Source organism: Myotis brandtii, unplaced genomic scaffold, assembly GCF_000412655.1.
Source record: "Myotis brandtii unplaced genomic scaffold, ASM41265v1 scaffold10, whole genome shotgun sequence".
Taxonomy (NCBI): Eukaryota; Metazoa; Chordata; class Mammalia; order Chiroptera; family Vespertilionidae; genus Myotis; species Myotis brandtii.
In genome coordinates this window covers 2,227,789-2,252,634 of record NW_005353325.1, presented here as the reverse complement: position 1 = coordinate 2,252,634, position 24,846 = coordinate 2,227,789, and the positions used below count along the sequence as shown (strand labels likewise).

Genomic DNA, 24,846 nt, shown 5'->3' with positions numbered 1-24,846 from the left:
TGATTTGGTTGCTGCTGTTGTCATCCTTATGTAAATCCGCAAATCCAATACTGACTCAGGAAATCCTCCTTGTCCGTGCCACGGGCTTGTTTCTTTCCCTGAAAATGATTATGAAAACTAGGCCTTTGCACATGTTTAAAGAAAGGAAAAAGATCAGCATTTTTATTATTTTTAAAAGTTAAGACCTGGATTTTGACAATGTCAAGGTTGACACTATCTCCCTGTTTATTTTGGATACACCACTGACTTCCATTTCTAGAAGACACAGATACATTGCGTAAGCAACCAAAGGTAAGAACGCAATGGTAATTACAGTTGTATTTTCACATGTGCTTACACCTCGGTTTTGACTTATTAAAGCATCAGCATCTGCTTTGTTTTCCATGCTATATGCTTTCTAGTTACAGCTGATGGTTGTATTTTTATTGACTTCTCTGTATTTTTGACAGATGAATAAGTATTCTGCTAAAATACAATTTTAGTTTAACATGCTAATAAATAAAGGCCTAGCAATATGATTCTGCTAATCTGAATATCATAACATGGTAAGTGCTACCTGTTTTTCATAAATTTCAAACTCATTTTTAGAAGTCAAAAACAATAACTTTGGCAGGTGTGTCTTTCCCTAAGGAAGTATTATATACTGGTTTGCTTCTTCTTTAACATATTTGAGGATAGAACACCATCAAATTCATATAATTCTTAATAAAAAATTAAAATATGAGCCTCAACTCATTGAGAACCTCATAAGAATTAGGTGCTTTATAAACATTATTATAACTGGTACACCCCCTTTGCGGGGTGAATAAGTGGTCCAAAGAGATTAAGTGGCTCCTTCAAGGCAACACCTTACTATTATATAATGGAGCCAGAATTTAAATCACCTTGCCTTCTTTTAATTCTTCATGATAAGCATTTCTATTTCAATTAGATTTTAAAAACAATTATCAGTTACTGTCATGTTTTGTTTTTATAAATTTAAAAATTACTCATCATTTTGTTTGTGCAAGGATTACAGGATTTTAAATGTTTGTGATTTCATTCTACATTAGAAAGTTAGACATTATTAAACCAAGCTTTTAAAATGTTCCTGTCAATAAAGACACATCTTAAAATGACTTTTTACATTTTGACCAGTTTTGCTTATATATTCCTTAACTCATTTGTTCTGCTGCATTTATTCTTTGCATAAATATCACTCGCTCATGTCATTGTTAGATCAAGCAGGCAGACAAAAGAAGATGGGTGTGAAGTATCAGGGTATAAAGAAAAACCTAATAGTTATTGAGTGCACTTTATATCCCATAGAGAATACAACCTCTTTCCTCTACTTTTGGAATATTTATAAATATTGATCACAAAAATAATCTCAGCAAGGCAAAAAAAATGTATACAAGCTACATTCTCTGGCCATACAGTCAAATAAAGTTAGAGATTAACAAGTAAAGTTTAAGTTAAGGACCCTACCCTTAGAAATGGAAAAAGAAAAGTATAGGGAAGAGAAAAACAATGTCAAATAGCTCTTTAATGGAAGATAATAGCAAAGTATTTAATTCATTAAATAATGTAAGCTGTTGCAGATCTTTCTCTTTTTCATCGAGGTACTTTTTAACCTGTGAAGTTGATATGCGCTAAAAATTGAAAAGTCTGGATAAGATAGATTATTTTCTACACTCAAAATGTCTAAATTTAAATTAAGAAAGAAAAAATTAAATTGAATAAAAATTATGGGCAAGATTGAAAAAGCCCAAGAACTACCTCCAAAAACAGGCAGTGTACATTAACTATGTTTTACTTGTTGCCCAGTAGGCATAGCTCAGGGGTTGAACATTGACCTATGAACCAGGAGGTCACAGTTTGATTCCAGTTGCAGGCTCAATCTCCATTGTGGGGTGTGCAGGAGTCAACTGATCAATGATTCTCTCTTATCATTGATGTTTCTATCTCTCTTTCCCTCTCCCTTCCTCTCTGAAATCAACTATATATATATATTTACATATAATAATAATGTTTATATATATAAAGAATTCTCTTAAAGTACTTTTTACTTGTTAATTTATTGATCAAATATTTATTAACTGCCTACTACATGCCAGGCATTGTCTTAGCCAGAAACTTTCCTTTATTTTTGCCTGTGTCCCCATGAATAGGTCAAAAGAGTAAGTCCACATATGCCAGAGCCTTCAACCTGGTTAAAGTACGTGGGACTTGAGCTGCCATATTTTAAGTTTTGGCTATGGCACCAACCAATCTTCCCACAGCTGTTACTTTTCTATACCCGCTTAAAGGAGGTATATACTGTAGCTTTAGATCAGCAAACAACCACTGTGCCAAGATTTTGCTAATATAGGTACTTTATAGTGTGGGACAAGTGCTTATAATTACACTTAATGGTTCGCAAATGTTCCAAAGTATAAATCAACTTAACTTTAACAACTCATACAGCTTTCGTTGATGAAAAGGTAACTGATAAAATTCAACATCTACTCTTGACAAAATAAGAAATTAGTAATAAAAGAAAACTTCCTGAATACAATAAAGAATATTTATCTGAAACCAATGGACAAAAATAAGAGAAATTCTAGCAACTGAAACAAGACAAGGAGTGATGCTATCTATTATTTAACATTGTTCTATAACTTCTATCAATGTAAGACAAGAAAAAGAAATAAGTTATATGTTTTGAAGAGATAATTTTTGCTTTCCAAAAACACCTCTCATCAACACGCATTTCTGAGAAATTCCATTATGAAACAGAAAGAATGAGGTATCCTAACAAAAAAGGCAAATAAATCTTCAGTTAATCAGAATTTGTTAAATTTTTGATCAAATTTTGGAATTCTGAATACTTTTTTGTTCAATGGAGAAAGTGGGAATGATAACACATTTAGGCCTTCTACCATCGTGAAAAGTCTCTTAATCTTGATTAGTATGGCATCTTGATTTTTTTAAAAAGTCTTTTTTTCATGATGTTGGGTCTTGCAATGTTCTATGACCATAATATATGGGCTTTATAGTTATAATAAATTCTTTAAATTGATGTGAAAAATATTTCTAGTTCTGGTCACTGGGAATAGTATTGAACAAAACAGATATTTTGCTCTCATAATCCTTACATTTTCTGACATTTAAACTACTCTTTATTTTCAACGTGTTTGTTTTGTAAATTGTTTTGGCTGCAAAAATAGTACTAGATAATGTATTTGAATATTTGATGGTTTCATTAATTGAATTTTGATTAACTGAGATTTTATTTTATGATGGCTGCTTAGTAAACTTTCTGTGGATTGTGAAGGTAATGATAATGATTATGACAATAATGACCTCCTTGGTGAAATTATTGTTTTCTTGAGAAAGTATTTTGTTTTCTTCATAAGTTGATAATAATGTACATAACAAGCCTGACAGGTCCCTGTGTTTGCCATGGGCATACATAGCAATAGTGTTGCGTCAGCTTTGTTTTCTTTTTTGTGGGAATTACAGCTTGGGTATGATCCTATGAAGGTAATTGTTAACTAGCTGCCTTGACAAATTTGACTTCTCAAAGTTATAGTTCAAGGGGGGAGGGATTAAAGAAAGATTATTTTAATCATTTTAGCTCTGTTTGTCTCCATAAGGTAATTGATAGTCGCCTCTCTCTGAGCTTGGAGATTATAGAATATCATCAACTTGCTTTTGTATAACTCTTCACAGCCTTCAGTATTGCTTCATATATATTTTGCATTAGGTCCAAATAGAGAATAATTAAAATAGGCAGGGAAGGAATTACCATCTCTACTTTACAAAGAAACTGAAACTCAGAAACATCTCTGCTGAGGTCTCACTGGCAGTTTGGTGAAGAGCAGAGGTTAGAACCCATGTCTTAGCCAAACAAGAGATGTCTGTTATCAGGCACTGGCGACCTGTTGCAGAGCTAGCAGAGCCTGTTGTGGCTGGTTACACAACTCTGGGGGCATTGCTAAACATTAAGAAACAATCTAAGCTCTGCAACTGACTGCTGAGATTGGGGAAGAACTGCAAAACACCCCTTTAAAGCAAAAGTGCTAACACGTTATTTTTGCCACTAAACAAAATCCTATGTAAAAGTGCTACCGTTTTTCCTTATTAAAAAATAAATTAGGAGAAAAATACAGAACACAAAGAAGAAAGTGAAAATACTTATGCGACCACTAAAATCTTAGCATATGTGACATTAAGGTGCTTATCTTTTCTATGTACAGATACATAATTTTTAATAAAATAAGATATACTATAAATATTGCTTAGCAATCTGCTTTTTTTTTTTTGGCTTAACACTGTATCATGAACATTTCTATAAGTTAAATAATGTTCTGCCCAGCTGGCAGGGCTCAGTGGTTGAGCTCTGTATGAACCAGGAAGTCATGGTTTGATTCCCTGTCAGGGCACATGTCTGGGTTGCAGGCTCGATCCCCAGTAGGGGGTGTGCAGGAGGCAGCTGACCAATGATTCTTTCTCATCATTGATGTTTCTGTCTCTCTCTTCCTCTCCCTTCTTCTCTGAAATCAATAATAAAAATATATTTAAAAAAAACAATTCTTCTTTGCTTTGAAATAATGTTCGTTTGAGAAAAATATTTTAATATTTATCCTTTTGTTATAAAATTAATACAGGCTCATTGTATAAAGTCCAAACAATATACAGCTCTACTCTTATTAACAGCACATATAATGCTTGTTCCTGCCCACCTGTCCCTACAGGACCTCTAGTTTTACCACCTTAAAAGTCTTCCCAGGGAACCCCTCAAGGGGTGCCTCACATGTGCTGGCTTTTGTGGAGATAGGTATTTTTTTTAAGCAGTGACTCATGGAAGATGAAGGCCCCTTCAGGCCCAGGTGATCAAGGGAAGCAGGGGGTTGGGAGGGGGAACATCCTCCATTCTGCAGGCAGGATTGCCGCATGGCAGCTGGGGGAGCATCAGGGAACAGCATCTTTGTCATGGTTTCTGGCATTCTCAAGGTGGGTACCTACAGAATTGGGGAGAGGGTCCTTCTGAGGACCGTGGACAGAAGTGATACACTGAGGGCAGTCGAAGTCGGGTAGGTGGGAAGGCAAGGCAGTAGACAGCAATCATATGAGCATGGTACATGCTGGAAGCAGCTGTAAAGTGGATCGATGTTTGGCCCAGCTCATTCCACCTGACCTTGGGAAATAATATAACCAGATGAGAGTTTAGGCCAGTGTTTCTCAACATATGTTGCTGGGACTATATGTATCACAGTAATTTAGAGGACTTGCTACAAATGTGGATGAGTTGCATCCTTATTCACTCCAAAGTGAATACCACTCAAGTCATTTTGTCTGAATGCCTATAGACATTCACAGCTGATTACATCCATTTTGTATTGTATTTTATTATTTTTTATTATTTCTTAATTGTTTAATGTATATGTGAGGTCCCTGTAGTTTTGTCTTACACCCACAGTGCCTGAGTATTTCAAAACTGGGTAAATCCAAAATTAAAAAAAAAAAAAAAGTCCTATCCCTCTCTTATATTCTTGAATTAAAAAAAATACACCAAAAACTGGCGAGTGGTAGTTAAGGGCTTAGGCCAGTGATGGCGAACCTATGACACGCGAACTCATTTTTTTTGGTTGATTTTTCTTTGTTAAATGGCATTTAAATATATAAAATAAATATCAAAAATATAAGTCTTTGTTTTACTATGGTTGCAAATATCAAAAAATTTCTATATGTGACACGGCACCAGAGTTAAGTTAGGGTTTTTCGAAATGCTGACACGCCAAGCTCAAAAGGTTCGCCATCACTGGCTTAGGCCATGTTTCTATTCTATTAAAGAAAAATTCCCACATGTACCTGGAAATAAGATTAGAAGCATTAGAAGAATGGTAGAGTGAAACTTTTGATTATGTATATAAATATAAAAAAAAATCTTCCTACTAATAAGCCTTTTCTCTCCCCAGATATTAAACTAATCATGAAGAAAAATATTATCAATACACAGCATTCTTTCATAAACATTCCCAATGTAATTGTCCCAGATATGGAAAAGAAAATAAGAAGGATGGAAAATGGAGCATGCAGGTAACTCCATTAATTTTTCCATGTATTTTTAATGGAGCTCTTAAATTTCAATTTAACTTTAAAAAACAATTTTTAATCCTTATCTAAGAGAGATAGAGAGAGAGATAGAGAGAGAGAGAAACATCAATTGGTTGCCTCCTGTACATGCCCCAACTGGATGGAACCCTCAACCTTTTTGGTGTGTGGGACCGTGCTCCAGCCAACTGAGCTACCTGGCCAGGGCTCAATTTAACTTTTAATTTGTAACCTTAAACTTTATAATTTATTTAATTATAAACTTTGAAACAGCATAACTTGTACAACAAATAAACATAGATATTTTGTGCTCATTTAGAAACCCCTATGCCAAATATTTTCCTAGTCACTGGCAAGACCTTTCCTCATGGGACATTTCAATTCTAAAGGGATAGCATTGCCATAGATACATGTGAAAAAATACAGTGTGAAATGCTAGCACGTTTTAAAAGTATAATTTAAAGCAGTTACTCTATTTCTATAAATGAAGAGAACATGTATACATGTGGTTGAATATATCTTTAATGGTAGGAATCCTATCTAATAAAAGCTCATTATGCGAAGTGTCCGGTCATCCAGTTGCCCATTCAACCAATCAAAGTGTAATATGCTAATGATATGCTAAGACCACTCAACCACTCACTATGACATGCACTGACCACCAGGGGGCAGACAGTCGACTGGTTGACCAGTTGCTATGACGTGCACTGACCACCAGGGAACAGACGCTCCAACAGGTAGGTTAGCTTGCTACTGGGGTCCCATGAATCGGGACTGAGTGAGACAGGCCAGACACACCCTGGAGCCCTTCCGTGGTCCCTCCCTGGCCAACCTCCCGCATCCCTCCCCAGCCCCAGTCATGCAACAGTGGGGTCCCTCGGCCTGGTCTGTGCCCCCTCACAATCTGAGACCCCTCAGGGGATGTCAGAGAGCTGGTTTTGGCCTGATCCCACAGGCCAGGCCGAGGGACCCCACTGATGCACAAATTTGTGCACTGGGCCTCTAGGATTTTTATAAGTTAGTCCATATCCCTGTATATGACCTAGAAAGTATTTTCTTAATTACATGTACCTCACTGATTGTGGTTATAATTCTATGTATTCTGTACAGTTCTCATTTCACTCTAATTAAAAGTTGCTGTGTGTGTTAGTTTGAGAGGGAAGGAAGAGGGGTAAGGGTCCCCCTAATGAGAACTGGCATTCCTCCATATCAGTTTAGAGCAAGCATGTCAAACTCACAGGCTAACATGGGCCAAATAAACAAGGTTTAAGTTTATGTGGGCAGCAAAAAAACAAAAGCTTCAATTTTTATAAAAACGTAGGTTTATTTCAATAGAGACATGCTGAATACAAAGGGCTGAAATAAGGGCTGAAATAAATGAGTAATTGTTAACATAAAATAATAGAACATTTTAATAAAAATTAATATTTTTTCTTGAACATTAACTTACCAGACACTGAATAACTGCACAAATTAATAAGCGTAATGCAAATAAACCTATTTTTCTTGTTCTCTGAAAGCAAACTATTTCCTGTTGCACACACCAAACAAGTCAGTCCAAGACTAATGACATGGCAATCGGCTGCTAAAATATTTGCTGCTAGTATTAGTGGAGAGAAATGGTGCACCTGCATGTAAGGCACGTAAGGGAAACCGAATGCAACACGATTATAGTAATCAGTCATTAGCGAACATTATAGTTCATTATTAATAATTATGTATTACAGAATATTGTAAAAATTAAGTTACAAAATTTTTATTAAAACGTTCCTTACCGTTATATTGGCTGGGCTGCAAAAATATTCCTTGTGGGCCGCGTGCAGCCTGTAGGCTGCAAGTGGCCTGTAGGCCGCGAGTTTGACATGCTTGGTTTAGAGCAGTGGTTGGCCTAATTAGTCAACTCATTAGTCAACAGAGCCAAATGTCAACAGTACAACGATTGAAATTTCTTTTGAGAGCCAAATTTTTTAAACTTAAACTATATAGGTAGGTACATTGTTATTAACTTAATTAGGGTACTCCTAAGCTGGCCTTTGCTAAAAACATCCTCAATCTGATTGAGGTATGTTTGCTGAGGTCGACCCCTTGCAACTCTCCCATCCACACTCGTCTTGTATACTTGTTTTGTCTATCTTTTGTCACCCGCGCGGATTTGCGGACACGACTAGCACTAACCACTGCACAAGACTGCTGACTGACTGGCTCACTCAACTCGTGCATGAATTGCGCTCGCCTCCCCCGCGCTACGTATCCCGTGGCCCACTGTTGCCCGACCGACCGACACCCCCCACTTATTCTAAACGCCACTTCTTCAAAATAGACTCGCCCAGGTCGAAAACTGACTTCTGCACATGGGCCACGAAGTTTCAATCACACTGTACGTGCCTGCCTGCATGTAGTAGTTTGTGGAAGAGCCACACTCAAGGGGCCAAAGAGCCGCATGTGGCTCGCGAGCTGCAGTTTGCCGACCACTGGTTTAGAGCATTGCCCTAATTCATCTCTCCCTCTCATTGGACCGTAGCTCCTTTTCTGACGACGATGACAGTGCCTCTATATTTGAAGACTCCGAGAGTGAAAACCCCTGTGCAAGGGATTCCTTCAGAAATAGTTCACGCAGGAAGGGAGGACTATCACAGAGGTGAGCAATCTGATCTATTCCCCCATACTGTTTTTTTTTTCTTTTCCCCATACTGGTTTTTAAACCATTGTTTAGATGAAAAAAGATCTCCTTTTAGTGGACTTGGTAAATGGTCCTGCTCCCTCATCACTATGCAGGATCTCGGGAGGAACTCGCTACTTCTTTTCTTGGGAGACTGCTACTGCCTGATGGTTATTCATGTCCGTGGGGTTCTAAGTCATACTCTTGCTGATCATTTTCCCTGAGACACATGTCTGTCTCTTAAGAAGCCTCATGCCCCAGTCCTCTCTGATTTCCTCCTTCTCTCTGATCCTTCTTCTAGGGCCCTGAAGTAGTTTAGCTCTGTTTGTCTCCATAAGAAAGTGTTTTAAACTTAGCTGTCATTTTTTAAAATCCCATTTGACTTTCCTTTCAGGGAAGTAGAGCACTGGAGTGAGTAGCTAGAAGAGAAAAGCTTAAAATCCTTCGTAGGGAATAAGCAATCATGGAAACTTCAAACATACTACTCTGAGGGTGTGGAAGCTGTGTGTGGTGGTGTGGGTCAGGGGTTGCCATCCTGTGGAACATAATCAATTTTTATTTGCTGTTTGTCCCTCCTTTTTTTCCATCTCTCCTATTTCTCTTTTCACTGACTACCTCCAGTTTTTCCACTATCTCCATTTGCCTTTCTTGCCCTTCCTAGCTTCCTAAGTGTAAGTCTCAAGTCTCTTGCTGGGAGTTAGCAGAATCCAGTTGGCTCAGTGGAGACCAATAAGGATGCTACTTCTCGGTGTGAGCATTGATCAACAGGCGTTTACTAATCACTTTGGTTCATGGCATGATATTTGGTAGCTCATGCTTCATGGAGGCTCTATATTTTCAAAACTTGTCTAGAAAACCATTAGTAATAAGTAGAAACTGAAAAAAAGTTGTTCTTTAAGACTGTGTGCTTACCATAGACATTATATGGATGGTGACTACTATGAATTCACAGTACTTCTTCATTCCCTAGGGAAGAGTACCTGCCTGGTGTCATTGCACTTTTCAATGTTAACAACAGCAGCAATAAGGAGCAGTAAGTATATTTACAATAGAAAACTAAAGCTGGTTTTTAGAGAAAACCAGGGAAAAGGTAGGGGTATATCTGAACCTGTTATAGGGCAGATATTAGGCAAACTCTACCTAACACAATGACATTGATATTCTGTCACTTTATTGTTTGTTTATGTACTTCTGAAAAATGTAGCTACCCATATTAAAAGTAGTATGTATGTATGTATGCATGTGAGCATTTCAATACTGCGAATTACTATTATGGGCCCCATCTCTCTTTGAAGGGTAAGCATTGCCACTAGTCTGTTCTTCTAGATCCTGTCATTCCTATTGCTCTTGGAGAGCCCAGTTCTGTACCAGCATCTCCTATTATCAGCTCTGGCCTACAGAAGACAGTACCACTGAACTTCTCAGTGATGCTGGTGCCCCTCTCACCTGCACATTTTGGATCATTTTTGTATTCTCTGAGCATTCTTAGGGAATATAAGCAACTGGTGGGCTACCTCTCTTATGTAGGACTAGAGGCCCAGTGCATGAAATTCGTGCACTCAGGGGGGGTCCCTCAGCCAGGCCTGCCCTCTTGCAGTCTGGGAGCCCTCGGGGGATGTCTGACTGACAGCTTCGTGGGGAGCGGGCCTAAACCATCAGTCGGACATCCTTAGTGCTGCCACACAGGCAGGAGAGTCTCCCGCCACCACCACTGCACACGCCAGCCATGATCCCAGCTTCTGGCTGAGCGGCACTCCCCCTGTAGGAGTGCACTGACTACCAGGGGGAAGCTCCTGCATTGAGCATCTGCCCCCTGGGTGGGTGAAGGTGGAAAACTGAGCATGTGTCCAAACTGCCTTTGTCCAGTCCCTTCCCCAGTCATTCCGCCGTTCGGTCAACTTGCTTATTAGCCTTTTATTATATAGGATACCCATTTTAGTATACCACTCTCTGAGCCTTTTTGACACCTTCTTCAACCATCTGGCATGGCATTTTGTAATTTCTATTTCACTTGGTGTGAGCCCTCATTTTTTCTGAGCTTCCAAGAGCCATCTGAGCAGTGTGTGAGCAACATCTTTCAGAATCGATGCTAGGGTGTTCAATCCTGTCTCACAGGAGTGAGTTCCCATAGAGATAAATTCTCCCCTTTTCAACTTTATGTTCTGTTCCCATTTGACAGGATGACCTTAGGTACCAAGCCTCACTTGTCAATTTTATCTCTTATTTCTCCTCAATTGCAGCTTTCCAATTCTGGTCATTTGTACCCAGATGAAATTTGTTTGTACATTTGTACCTACAAATTTTCTCCCTTTAACATCCTCCCTCTTCTCAACTTTTCCAACTCTTGCTCATACTTTGAGGCCTAGGTTTAGACCTCCCTCCCTCTAACAGCCTTCTCTGATAATCCTGTGGTAATGAGATGCCTGTTCTTTCATGTGCCAATAGTAAATCTTACCAAGACATTGGAGCCAACAATGGCAGCCTACTGAGACCTTGGATCTGGCTGTCTGACTCCAGAATCCTTTTTCTGCTCACGGAGAAGACCAATCATAGAAAGAGGCCTCTAATCACTCAGGAAGAAATTGTATATAGAAAAATATCCCAAATTTAGTGAATGATTCTAAGAATTAGGATTCCACTAGGTTACCACAGAGCTTTTTGACTGCTCATAAAATAATTGCTTCAGGCAGAATTAATACTCTACAACAATTGATGGTATTTTCTTGAAATTCTCAAAGCTCTTTTTTTTTTAGAAGTTTTTTTTAAAATATATTTTATTGATTGTTTACAGAGAGGAAGGGAGAGGGATAGAGAGTTAGAAATATCGATGAGAGAGAAACATCGATCAGCTGCCTCCTGCACACGCCCTACTGGGGATGTGCCCACAACCAAGGTACCTGCCCTTGACTGGAATCGAACCTGGGACCCTTGAGTCCACAGGCCGACGCTCTATCCATTGAGCCAAACCAGTTAGGGCTCAGAAGTTTATTTAAGTTTACACTTTCAATGACCATGGTAACTAAATGTTATTTGACATAATAAAACAGCTCCATAAATTTCTTCCTATAATGAGTAGAACTCTAGCAGTTACTACGGCGGGCGTGCTGGGGCTGTGGTCTCTTCTCTGCGTCCCTCATGGAGGGGGAGACTTGAAACGGTTCGAGCAAGCTAGGAGGCACTTTCGGGATTAAAGAATAATGAAAGACAGACATAAAATAGATTAAAAGCTTGGGCTGGGTGTGGTGTCTGCCTTCTGACTTGAGGGACAGGCAGAGAGAGCCTGCCCTCTGGAGAGACAGGCACAGAGAGCTCAAAGCTCTTATTTAAGGGTAAATATAAGTAATATCAAGACTCCTAAAATTGAAAGAATTTTAAAAATATATATTGAAACTTTAAAAGTACATTCTTTTAGGGGCTATTGTTTCTTAAATTTCTCTCCTTGGGTTTATGCCTTTACCCAGCTCCATTTTCTTCAGTTTTCCACATTCACCCACCCAGGAATTATTCTTTGTTTCCCTTGTTACCTGGATGCATGTGCATGTTAGTAGAACTCTCCAGTAGGAGACCAGATTTCTGGCTTCAAAGCACAGGGGCAGGCCTTTGAATACAAAGCTGAGAATTATTGCTCAGTGGAGAGAAAAATAAATAAGAATGGAAGTCAGAATGGAAATTGACTATGTGACGGAGATATTGTTTCTTCTCTAGAGAGCCAAAAGAAAAAAAGAAAAAGAAAAAAGAAAAGAAGAGGTAAGTTAGACTTCCACAGTTTTCTGCCCATGACATGTTTTGCATTTTAATACTAACTAAATATCTCACTTTTTTCAGCAAGCCAGATGATAAAAATGAAAATAAAAAGGACCTAGAGAAGAAAAAGAAAAAAGAAAAGGACAAAGAGAAGAAAAAGAAAGAGGGAAAGAAAGACAAAGATAAGAAAGAAGAGTAAGTTTTTTTTACTCTCATTGAAATCAGGAATGCACTGGTGACGGGTTTTGGATCCAGGGGAAATTTCCTGAAACTTTATAGTAAAGAGGCCCTCTGTGAAGACTAAATAAATTGTTATTAAATGTAGTTTAACTTTTTTCTTATTTTCTTAAAATTAACAGCAGAAGCCTTCGTCTTAGTTTTCTCATCAAGAACTTCCATTGTTATCATTACTTCCCTTCCCCAGACCCTGATAAAGAGAAACTTACTACTGGGAGATAGTTAGGCTCCTAGGAGAATAGGATTCCTAGGATCTTACCATCAATTAGAAAAATTGAAATATAAATTCAATAATTTCATTAAGATTTTTGCAGAATAAACACTGTATGGGAAATACTCCAAAATAAAGGAGTCTCCTTGCAAAAAGCCATGCCTAATTTCAAAAGCAAAAACACCAGTCATTTGAATGATCCTTTTTAAAACAAACATTTGAGAATTGGAATTGCACAATGATAAGGCTGAGTCGATACTGTTGTCATAATCTGGTTATTCTTTAACAGGAAAGGAGTAAAGGGAAGACTAGATAACATAGGCATGCCATTCATACAGCTTTGCTAATTTAACACTCCAAGTCTAGTTCCCGCGGATAAGTGAGGGAAGGGACTGGACAAAGGCAGTTTGGACATATGCCCAGTAAGGTCTGAGTGACGTGGGAAGGTGCTTGTATGGCAGTCACACCTGGAAGTGAGGCCGTGCTCAGGGTAGGTATAGCCACCAAGAGGGTGAGAAACCTGACCACTTAAACTCCTAGACAAAGGAGCACACACTCTTGGCTCTTGGCCGTCTTAGGACTGCTGTTCTAGGGAGTACACTCCCTGCATTTGCAGGAGCCTTAGTAATGTAAGACTCCATACAATGGACTAGTGGACTTTAATTAACTTGATGCTGGACTGGTCCCAGCTGCAACTTGGAATGAAAGCTCTGGACACTGGCCTTGCTTTGGCTTTGCTGAACCCACAGCTGCCCCTCCTTCAGGACTGGCTTAAGGGAAATGGGACATTGGAGGCTGAGGAATATAACTCCACACAAATAAAGTCTTCTAACCGCACCTCATCCTCCTGTGGGAGCTTCTGAAAGTGCTCATTTCAGTGGCACCCCAAGAACCTCACTCCCATGGCAACGGAGGAATCCCACTCCTGTACTCCTCTGGTAGCAGAGTGATAGTTGCAAAGCTCTTTTTGCTTTTTATTAAAGGAAAAATTGTTTTCTAAACTTACTTAAAACTCTTTACCAGGCAATGGTTCAATTATGTATGCCTGTTAGAAAGTTGTTGAAGTTTGTATAAAGAAAAAAAAAGTCCTTAAAAATATAGGCTTGATACTAAAAGAAAGTTAAAAATTTTTATTTGAACATATATTTTCTTCCTCCCTTCCTCTTGCCCACATTTGCCTCCCTTAGTCCTCTGTACATGCTTATGAATATGCATTTTTATTAGATGGTGTTATATTCTTCTTTCCTACAGATTAGAAAGAAGGCATGAGTTCTCCCCTTACAGTGTAGTTCCTGGTTGTTTTGTTACCTGGTAGGGGGCATAGCAAAGCCAGCATTCTCCCACCACCTATACCTTACCAAAGGGTTCTGTGACATGTCCAGGGTTTGGCATGATCTATGCCATGATTCCTTCTTTGTGGCTGAAGAGACAGCAGTGTCTACAGCATCGCAGTAAAACAAGAGCTTTAATTAAAGTGTAAAATATGGTTTAATGTAAGACTAGTAACTTAACTATCTAGCCACCCTTCACTAACTAGCTTCTTATAACTAGTGCACTTATGCCAAGCTAACCTTCCCACTGTAGAGTGAGCATCTCCAGCTTCCTTCTCTTTTGTTAATTGTGGGGGATGGGCATTGTCATATTAGACAGGTGAAACTGAAATGTTTTTGTTTCTTGGTAACTTTCCCCTCTGTGTCTGATTGCTGCTAGGGAGAAGAAAGAAGTCATGGTTATTGATCCCTCGGGAAACACATACTACAATTGGCTGTTTTGCATCACCTTACCCGTCATGTACAACTGGACTCTGATTATTGCAAGGTCTCTGTATATTTTTGTGGATCTCAGCTCACTCTCAGTTTTCAAGTTAACTGACTTAACTGTTTGGCCTAGAGCTCTTCAGGACATCCCTCTTTTCTTCACCACAGGTTGTAAAGAGACTCTATGTTGTTCTCAACATGTTTTCCTGAGATCAGGACTAGGTGCTTTTCTTCCCAATATACTTGGAAATCCAGTAGCAGGATGGAGGGGTGAAGAGGATACTTTTAAATTTTTGATCGCCCAATCATTTAATTAGAACTTTGGGGGACTTTTTTCCCCCTATGAGAAAACATTCTGCCAAGAGTAGAAAAAGATCAAGGACCTAGATTGGTTTAGAACAAGGTGTGTTTCCCAAATGATTTCTATGGTTCCCTGTCTTTTCGCCAGTAAACAGTTCAGCCATCCAGAACCAAGCATAATTTCCTGAAGCATTTTGGGCGCTGACAGTCAGTATGAACCTGGTTATTAATGTATATGACCCAGTGTATTTGACTTTAGCTCTAGGTCATTTATTCTTATTTGATGTTTTCATAAAGCTAACTAGTATAATGGCAAGAATGTTGAAATTCAGAAGTGTGAGAAAACTAATCCAACCACTCAAATTTGGGAAAGATTTGGGAAAGCCATGGTTGATTCAATGGCTTCTAAGGACCCCTCCTAGTCTTATACTTCTCATCATGAGAAAATTACATAAAGAGGACTTTTACTGAAATGGCTCCCATTTTATTTATATAAATTTTTTTTTCAGAGCATGTTTTGAGGAACTCCAGTCTGATTACCTAGCGTATTGGCTCGTTTTTGATTACTTGTCAGATACAGTCTATCTTCTCGATATGTTTGTACGAACCAGGACAGGTAAATATGTTCAGTTTGGGACATTTTGCAATTTCATGCTTTGATATCTATAATATAATTTGAAATTTTCTAATGAAAGCATTCTTCAAAATAACTCACAAAAACCTGTTTTAGAGAACAAAACACAGTTGAAAGCAAGAATACCATATTCCCACCCACAGGCTCAGTTCGCTCCAACGGATTCAGAAGGGATGTTTCTAGGCAACCTTTCGAATGCGATTGGTGGCTTTCCTCTGTTACCCTGTTCATTGGGTTTATGCCAGGTGAAAGGAATAGAAGAGAGCAGAAATCGTCTGTCAGCCCTGTGAGGAAAGGCTACCTGACAGAGAGATTGAAGAGGCATGGAGGGAAATGTCATTGAACCCAGCAGAGCTGTATTAGAAATTTTGTAAGAAACAGAACACACATCCTTAACTCAATTTTGTGATCCATGGTGAGGCATTATTGACCAGGGGGAAGACTCTCATAACTACCTACGTCAAGTACTCTTATTAAGTAGATATAAACTCATTGTTTCTACGCTGCTTCCACATGCAGATGTAACCAGTGAATACAGAGCGTTGCAGTTGTTGTGTCCTATTTGCAGCTCTGATAGTCGGTATAAGAGGAAGAACAAATGGTTTTCCTAGTGAAATGTATCAGAGTGCTGAAATTCTGGATTTAATTCACCAGCCCATGGTAGCAGTGTAGAAGGGAAGATCCCACATGTCTAAGGAATGCTAACACCAAGGACACTTATGCTTCGCATTGAAGGAGCAAGGAAAGAATATTCACAATGGTACCCAAGTTTCAAGGGTGATGTTGGGGTTTTGTCAAGAGAGTAGCCTGAGGTATAAGCACAGTGCTTAGGGGTCCAGGAGACTTTCCAAGAACACTGTTCATAAAAGCAGTGGCTTTGCCTGGATGGAGATACTGATCTACAGAGATTTGTATATATACGTTGCATATAATTTCTCACTTTTGCACTTACAAAGTTTTGCTTTTTATTTCTACAACATAGTATGTTCCATAGCTATATGTTGATTGGTACTCATATCTTACTACATTGCTAAAAGCATATTTATTGAAAGTGAGTTCTTGTTTTGAGCTCAATGAAGTTTATTGAGAGTTACTTCAGAAAAATTCACAATAGCATAAAAAGAAAAAAAAACATTAAATTGATTTTTTTTCTATTTTAGGTTACCTGGAGCAAGGACTGCTGGTGAAGGAAGAGCTTAAACTCATAGAGAAATATAAATCAAACTTACAATTTAAACTTGATGTTCTATCAGTGGTACCAACCGATCTGCTATATTTTAACCTGGGGTGGAACTATCCAGAAATTAGATTAAACAGACTCTTAAGGATCTCTCGAATGTTTGAGTTCTTCCAAAGAACAGAAACAAGAACTAACTACCCAAACATCTTCAGGATTTCTAACCTTGTTATGTACATCGTCATCATTATCCACTGGAACGCATGTGTGTACTACTCTATTTCCAAAGCTATTGGATTTGGAAATGATACCTGGGTCTATCCTGATGTCAATGATCCTGAATTTGGCCGTTTGGCTAGAAAGTATGTCTATAGCCTTTACTGGTCTACACTGACTTTGACCACCATTGGTGAAACACCACCTCCTGTGAGGGATTCTGAGTATGTCTTCGTGGTGGTTGATTTCTTAATTGGAGTATTAATTTTTGCTACCATTGTTGGTAACATAGGTTCTATGATTTCCAACATGAATGCAGCCAGAGCAGAATTTCAAGCAAGAATTGATGCCATCAAGCAATATATGCATTTTCGAAATGTAAGCAAAGATATGGAAAAGAGAGTTATTAAGTGGTTCGACTATCTGTGGACCAACAAGAAAACAGTTGATGAGAGAGAAGTTCTGAAGTACCTGCCTGATAAGCTAAGAGCAGAGATCGCCATCAGTGTGCACCTAGACACATTAAAAAAGGTGCGCATTTTTGCCGACTGTGAGGCTGGTCTGTTGGTGGAGTTGGTCTTGAAATTACAACCCCAAGTCTACAGTCCTGGAGATTACATTTGCAAGAAAGGCGATATTGGACGAGAGATGTACATCATCAAGGAAGGCAAGCTCGCTGTGGTGGCAGATGATGGAATCACTCAGTTTGTGGTATTGAGTGATGGCAGCTACTTCGGTGAGATCAGCATCCTTAACATTAAAGGCAGCAAAGCTGGCAATCGAAGAACGGCCAATATTAAAAGCATTGGCTACTCAGATCTGTTCTGTCTCTCAAAAGATGACCTCATGGAAGCTCTAACTGAGTACCCGGATGCCAAAGGTATGCTAGAAGAGAAGGGGAAGCAAATCTTGATGAAAGATGGTCTGCTGGATGTAAATATCGCGAATGCTGGCCATGACCCCAAAGATCTTGAAGAGAAGGTCACCCGAATGGAAGGGTCAGTAGACCTCCTGCAAACAAGGTTTGCTCGGATCCTGGCTGAGTATGAGTCCATGCAGCAGAAACTGAAGCAAAGACTCACCAAGGTTGAGAAATTTCTGAAACCACTTATTGAAACAGAGTTTTCAGCCATTGACGGATCTGGAGTTGAAAGTGGGCCCACAGACTCCGCACAGGACTGAAGAGCTAGCTATTCGCAAGGACGCACCTCATGATCCTTTCGGTGATGTGACTAAGTGATGATTAAGTTGGAAGAAGAGGAAGGTGCAGCTGGGGGATTTTCCATGAGGAAAATGTGCTTTGGTGCAGGGCACAAGGCCAACACACTTGCGTGTAAGGTACTGTGATTAAAGAATCATTGTATCTTGGGATTTTCCACAATGGACAATGTGCAAAGGTATAACTGATTAACTTGTCAGTATCTACATCTTTTGATTCCCCCCCACATAGGCTCCCTTTGTGTAACAATATTTATAAAAGGGAACAAGTGTCCCTCACTTTCAGGCAATTTACATGGTTGAGGAGTAACTGGGAAGAACCATGCACATCATGTTCAGAATACAACTTAAAAAGAATTAGAATGCAATAAAGAAAAATAAATTCTCAAACTATAGTGACTATTCTTTATTTAATAATTTAGTAGGGAGTTTAGGATCTTATAGAGCTTCAGGGTCATTTTAAGGATATTAATTTTCATACTCTAGGCTTAGAAAGATTGGTTGAGAGAAATTTCTTACTGATAAAAGAATTACAAATCAGACTTTACTGTACAAATATATGATAAATGTTATATATAAAAATAGAACATTAAAATTAAAACATTTTGTAAGATTTTTAAATAATAAATTTAAAAATTTTTTCTGGTTATTTAAGGCCTGACAGCAGTAGCTACTATCCTTCTCTGACTGATCAACAGAAAGGAGATAAAGGTAATAATATTGCTGTGTGATTAACAAAGGAAGCTGTTGTAAAGTTTGACAAGGAAACCTGGGAGTTCAATGGATCAGCATGGGCATCACCTGGGAGCTTCTTAAAAACTCAGAATCTCAGGCCTGCCCACTGTGTCCGAAACTGCATTTTAGCAAGACTGTTAGGTGATTAATACCCACATTAAAGCTTGAGAAGCACCTATCTAGAGAACCAGGAAGGAGTAAATGGGAGGATGGTTCTAGAAAAGAAAAGAGACAAGTATGACAAGCATGTGGCCATAGAAGATATTGCTAATCCATCACACAGCTCTTACTGCTGAACCCAGACATGTTTCAAAATATTCTTCCTAATACAGATTACAGGAATTAATAAAAGATTTCTATCCCCGCCTAAAATAACATGATTTAATGTAGCTCCATGTTAATTTAACATATCGGATATTTATATAGACTCCAATCAGTGTAGGTCAATGATAGAATTTATTCTTCTCTACCTACAGAATGCCCATTGAACTATATACATTATGTCTTTGCAGCCTTAAGTTTCCCTTCTACATTTTGCCTGTCTCTTCAATAACAGCTGGCAAGAATTTCTTTACTGTAGAAGTGGCTAGTCCTGGAGTGGGAGGGCCGTAGATAATATGCAACATGGCTTCTGCCTGAGACAGGTGCTCCTTTTTCTCTTTGTTCTTTCTGATTCTCATTCCTTTGCTTCAGCTGCATTTTCTTCTTTTCTTTGTGCTCTTTCTTGCCTGTCATACAAACCTCTAAGACGGTAAAGAAGTTTGCTGGCTACTCATGTCAGGCAGATGTGGTAAGACAGGAATGAGTGAGGGTTACATACCTGGAGAAGCAACCCCAATCACAGCATCCAGGAGTGGGCACTCTGAGTCTGATCTGGGCTGGAGACGTATCCTAGGGTTCTGACTTGATGACCTTTGACGCAAAGCTCTGTGAGTCTTGCTTTGCTTGAATTGGATGGTGGCAGATTCTTGGTTTACTAAAGACTTGGGGTAAGTAGGGTTTAGCCAATTCTTTTCTCATAACTTCCCCAAGTAGAGACTTTGACAGTTGGTGGTGAGGGCTCCAGTTTAGATATCTGGAGGGCAATTCAGATGTTCACAACTGGGTTTCAGCTTCATTAGGGAATATTGTAAAAAGACAGAAAACATGTGGCTTTGGGGAGACCCATGGTGAGGTGCTGACCCGGGTACATGTGGCTGCCAATGCAGAAGCTCATCTTTTAGAAATCCAGAGACCAGCCATATTCCAGGCTGATTCCAGTCTCCAAATGTTTGTCTAGAACTAGCTTCTTAATATATTAAGACTAGGATAGGCTTGGCATAAGGACAAGGGAGGGCTGGCCGGAGTTTGAAGATCTTTAATGATTGCATCTGGGAGATGAGAGAGAGAATGCTGGGACTCACGGGTGCCAGATAGTGAGGGAGCAGAAACCCAATCACCAATCTTGCCAGTGTGTCTGATGAGTGTCCCCCAGCTCTACCATAATGTCAGATCCTCATAGGAAGAGAGTGCACAGAGTTTTGCATATGTATTTTTTTAAAAACCAACTTGAAATATGTTGTGATTAGGCTTTTTACCATTAGGTGGCAATGTTGGTCTACAATGATTACCTTCAAAGCCTGAAGCTGAATAGTTTTCTCCATAGAAATTATAGGTAGTAAAATCAGAGCTCTTCGGCAATAATGGGTAATTTTTTTTTGTCTAAAGTGGATATTTCTAAAAGATTTTAGTATACCCAAATATGTACCAGCCTTAAATAAAAATATGGTCAAGTAGAATTTAAAATGCAAGGTAAATTGAAGCATTTCAATAGTTCTTAATTTCAGGAAGCTCACCAAGGCAATCATGATAATTATATTACAGGAAGCTTTTTAAAATGTGTAAGATGTGTATTAGAGGGAAAAAAAGGGGGGGGGGAGGAAGGAGCAAGCAGCAATTATATTGTGATTTAATTTATATATATTTAAAAGTCCATTGTTTTAAAAAGTTTGAAAACCACTGACTTATATCAGCGGCGTTGGAAGTATGCCTGGCTAGGACACTGTCAGTTTAGGTGATATTTTCCCTCACCACTAATGAAATTGTATTATTGGATGTCCTAGGTTTTAGACGTAAGAATTTAAAAATACCCAACAATAGGCTTCTAGACTCAAATAAAATAATTCGCTATTCACTGGATTAGTTTGTCTCTAGCTGAAGGGAGAGAGTAGGAAATTCACAGAAAGGGAATCAGAGAATATAGTAAGTGCAGAAAGACCCCGGAAATTATCTAGTTCACTCCTTCTCATGTTATAAATACAAGATGATGATCAGGCAACACTAAAACTGGTGAGAACAAAGGTTATTAGGAATTTTGAGAATGGGAATTTTTACTGTATGTTGTACAATGATATGGCAATATCTGCTACAGCACAAAGTTGAGCTCATCTAAAACCCAGACATTTCATTCTTAGGCATAGCCACTAGAGAAAATTGTCCACATATCCACAAGGAGACATGTTGAAGAATCTTTATAATAATGATTTAAAAAGAAACAACCTAAATGTTCATCAAAAGGAAATTAGATATAGACCTGGCCAGGCAGCTCAGTTGGTTGGAGCATCGTCCGTATACCAAAAATGTTGCAGGTTTGATTCTAGTCAGGGCACATACCTAGGTTGCAGGTTCAATGCCTGGTCAGGGCAGTATGGGGGCAACCCATCTTCTCTCATGTTTATATTCTCTCTCTCTCTCTCTTTCTCTCTCTCTCTCTCTCCCTCTTTCTCTCTCAAATCAATAAACATATCCTCCTCAATTGAGGATTACAACATTTTTTAAAGGGAGGTTAGATATATCAATTGGAATACATTCATATAACGAATGCTATAAAAACATTTAAATAGTCACAGATAACACTTATATAGTGCTTAGTATGTACCAGTTACTGTTCCAAGTACTCCCCAGATGTCAATACATCTAATCTTCATGACATCTCACAAGGTAGGTTCCTTTATGTTCCTTGTTTAATAAATAGGGAAATGGAGGCACAGAGAGGTTAAGTAATCTGCCCAAGACCCACAGGAAGGAAGTGACATAACCACTATTTGAACCTAGACAGTGGGGCTCCAGGGTGCCTGCTCTTAACCCTTTCATTAGTGCTGACTCTTGTATGTACATATAAATATCATCTATACAAAATTTACAAACACACAACACAATGCTAAATAGTGTTTATGGATCTGTACCTATGATCTAGAGGTTTAATAACAGTCATGGGAATGGTTGACAGCAAAAATCAGATTAATAGTTACTTCTATGGGGAAATGGAGACAATGGGATGGGATGGAGGATGAGAAATTCATAGGACTTTAACTGTCTGTGCTGTTTTATATCTTTTAAAACAATCTGAAAAAAAAATGAATCCAAATGTTAAGATTGGATAAACCTAGGTAAGATATACACTGAGTGGCCAGATTATTATGATCACCCCATCAGTACTTCGTTGGGCCACCTTTTGCCTTCAATACTGTGGCGATTCTTCTTGGCATTGACTTCACGAGATGTTGAAAGGTGATGCGAGGAATCTGACACCAAGCCTGATGAATAGCACTGTCCAGTTCTGTGAGATTTGATGGTTGTGGAACCAGCTGCCTGATGGCTCTTTTAACTTCATCCCACAAATGCTCAATTGGATTGAGATCTGGTGATTGTGGGGGCCACCTAAGCAAGGTAAAGTCTCCCTCATGTTCTTGAAAGCACTCCTGCACAATACGAGCACCGTGGCATGGCGCACTGTCTTGTTGGAAGAAGCCATCTCCATTGGGATATGCCATCAACATGATAGGATGAACTTGATCAGCAATGATACTTAGGTACCTTGTGGTATTCAGACGTTGTTTCACACGAATTAAAGGGCCCAAATCATGCCAGGAAAACATGCCCCAAACCATAACACTGCCCCCACCAGCTTGAAGGGTTGTACTCATGCATGTGGGGTGCATGCTTTCATGCTGTTTCCGCCAAATTATCCCTCTGCCATCTGCATGATGCAACTGGAAACATGATTCATCGGACCACATGACTTTTTTTTCCAATGCTCGACTGTCCAATCCTTGTGTTCCTGTGCAAATTGGAGACATTTTATCTTGGTAACTGCAGACAGCAAAGGTTCGAACAGGCCTTAGGCTTCCATATCCCATACGATGCAGTGTACAGCTAATTTGCCTACAAACGTCAGGTGGTCATAATAATCTGGCCACTCAATGTATATATAATCTTTCTATAATCTTTGCTATATTTGAACTTTTCAAAAGAAGAAGAAGAAAAAAAGAGAAGTAGAGGAGCTAAGTCTAAATTCACACAGTTTAGTGGCAAAGGCTGGACTTCTGACCCTTGCAGTCTTTACTTCCCTAAGAGGTTGTACTTGATTGCTTTCTACACAGACCAAGTTGCATGCTTTATGAGGTTTTACTGGGTGATAACATGCCTGTTATCTGTATGTTTCCACTTTAAGCCAGTCAGAGTGCATATTGAGTAAATTGGAGACAATATTTTTTAGAATTACATTTCATGTCTGGATCTTGTTTTCCTGATGAATTCCAGGTATAAGAATGCACTTTTCACCAATGCATTCCTTTGGGATTCTGTAAATGGCTATTTACCACAAAATTACTCACCAGCCTGACAATGGGGCCCTAAAAAAGACTTGATATTAGATTACTTGTCAGATTCCCAGTTTCTCTTCCTTTCAGTTAGATTCTTTTTTGTTTTATCTGTGCTGAACTTCAGCCAGTTGGACTTGGTCCAAGAAGCTACTTGAGTTAGTTCTTCAGAGATCAGGGAGCCTGTTTCTTGGGTTGGTCACAACGATTCATGATACGGAGCAGCACAGTTATCCTGGTGGCACCAAAGTCCATGGTGTTCCAGATGTCCCCCCAGTGGCCTCTTGGATTACACTTAGCAGAAAGAGTGACAGATGAGCCACCCAGAGCACCTGTATTATGAAATGTAACTTTTTCCAATAATTTTTAAATGTAATAAGTCACTCTCCCCAGTTCTTTAGTTTGAAAAAAAATAAAGTAAAATAAAATACTGAGAATTAATCTATACTACAGGTGTTTCCTGCTCCATCCTGATGTAATATCAAAATACTCAAAGAGCACAAAATAAATAAACTTATCAAAGAAATGTACCATAATAAATGAACATAATTTGCTTTGATTATATTCCTTTTATTTTTATGTTTAAAATAATTGAGTGTTTGAAATTCATGGATTGAAATAAGACTTGTTGGTGATAGAAAAATGAGAATTGTTTTTTTTAATTAAATCTTTATTGTTCAGATTATTACATTAGTTACTCTTTTTTCCCACCATAATTCCCCTCCACCCAGTTCCCTCCCCACCCACTGTCCTAATCCATAGGTGCACGATTATTGTCCAATCTCTTCCCTCACCCCCCACATCCCTTTCCCCTCCTCAAGAATAGTCAGTCCATTCCCATTCTATGTCCCTGATTCTATTACAATCACCAGTTCATACTGTTCATCAGGTTATTTATTCACTTGATTTTTAGATTCACTTGTTGATAGATGTGTATTTGTTGTTCATAATTTGTATCTTTACCTTTTTCTTCTTCTTCCTCTTCTTAAAGGATACCTTTCAGCATTTCATATAATACTGGTTTGGTGGTGATGAACTCCTTTAGCTTTTCCTTATCTGTGAAGCTCTTTATCTGACCTTCAATTCTGAATGATAGCTTTGCTGGATAAAGTAATCTTGGTTGTAGGTTCTTGCTATTCATCACTTTGAATATTTCTTGCCACTCCCTTCTGGCCTGCAAAGTTTCTGTTGAGAAATCAGCTGACAGTCGTATGGGTACTCCCTTATAGGTAACTGACTT

General features: G+C 38.7%; 1 protein-coding gene across 1 annotated transcript; it reads left to right on the top strand.

Annotated features, from left to right (window-relative positions):
* Positions 1-44: 44 nt before the first annotated feature.
* Positions 45-18,621, top strand: CNGA1 (cyclic nucleotide gated channel alpha 1). Its single transcript, XM_005853140.2, has 9 exons — positions 45-291; positions 5,943-6,063; positions 8,600-8,716; positions 9,708-9,770; positions 12,443-12,484; positions 12,563-12,676; positions 14,640-14,747; positions 15,496-15,602; positions 16,781-18,621. The coding sequence occupies exons 2-9, from the start codon at positions 5,957-5,959 to the stop codon at positions 18,193-18,195; spliced, it is 2,073 nt and encodes a 690-aa protein (XP_005853202.1). The 5' UTR covers positions 45-291; positions 5,943-5,956; the 3' UTR covers positions 18,196-18,621.
* The last annotated feature ends 6,225 nt before the right edge of the window (positions 18,622-24,846 follow it).

What these genes read in the sequence shown, in the direction of transcription:
- CNGA1 (XM_005853140.2), top strand. Translation starts at nt 5,957, where the DNA reads ATGAAGAAAAATATTATCAATACACAGCATTCTTTCATAAACATTCCC. An exon ending in AAGAAAAAAGAAAAGAAGAG is followed by an intron (nt 12,485 to 12,562) that starts GTAAGTTAGACT and finishes CACTTTTTTCAG; the next exon opens with CAAGCCAGATGATAAAAATG. An exon ending in TGGACTCTGATTATTGCAAG is followed by an intron (nt 14,748 to 15,495) that starts GTCTCTGTATAT and finishes TTTTTTTTTCAG; the next exon opens with AGCATGTTTTGAGGAACTCC.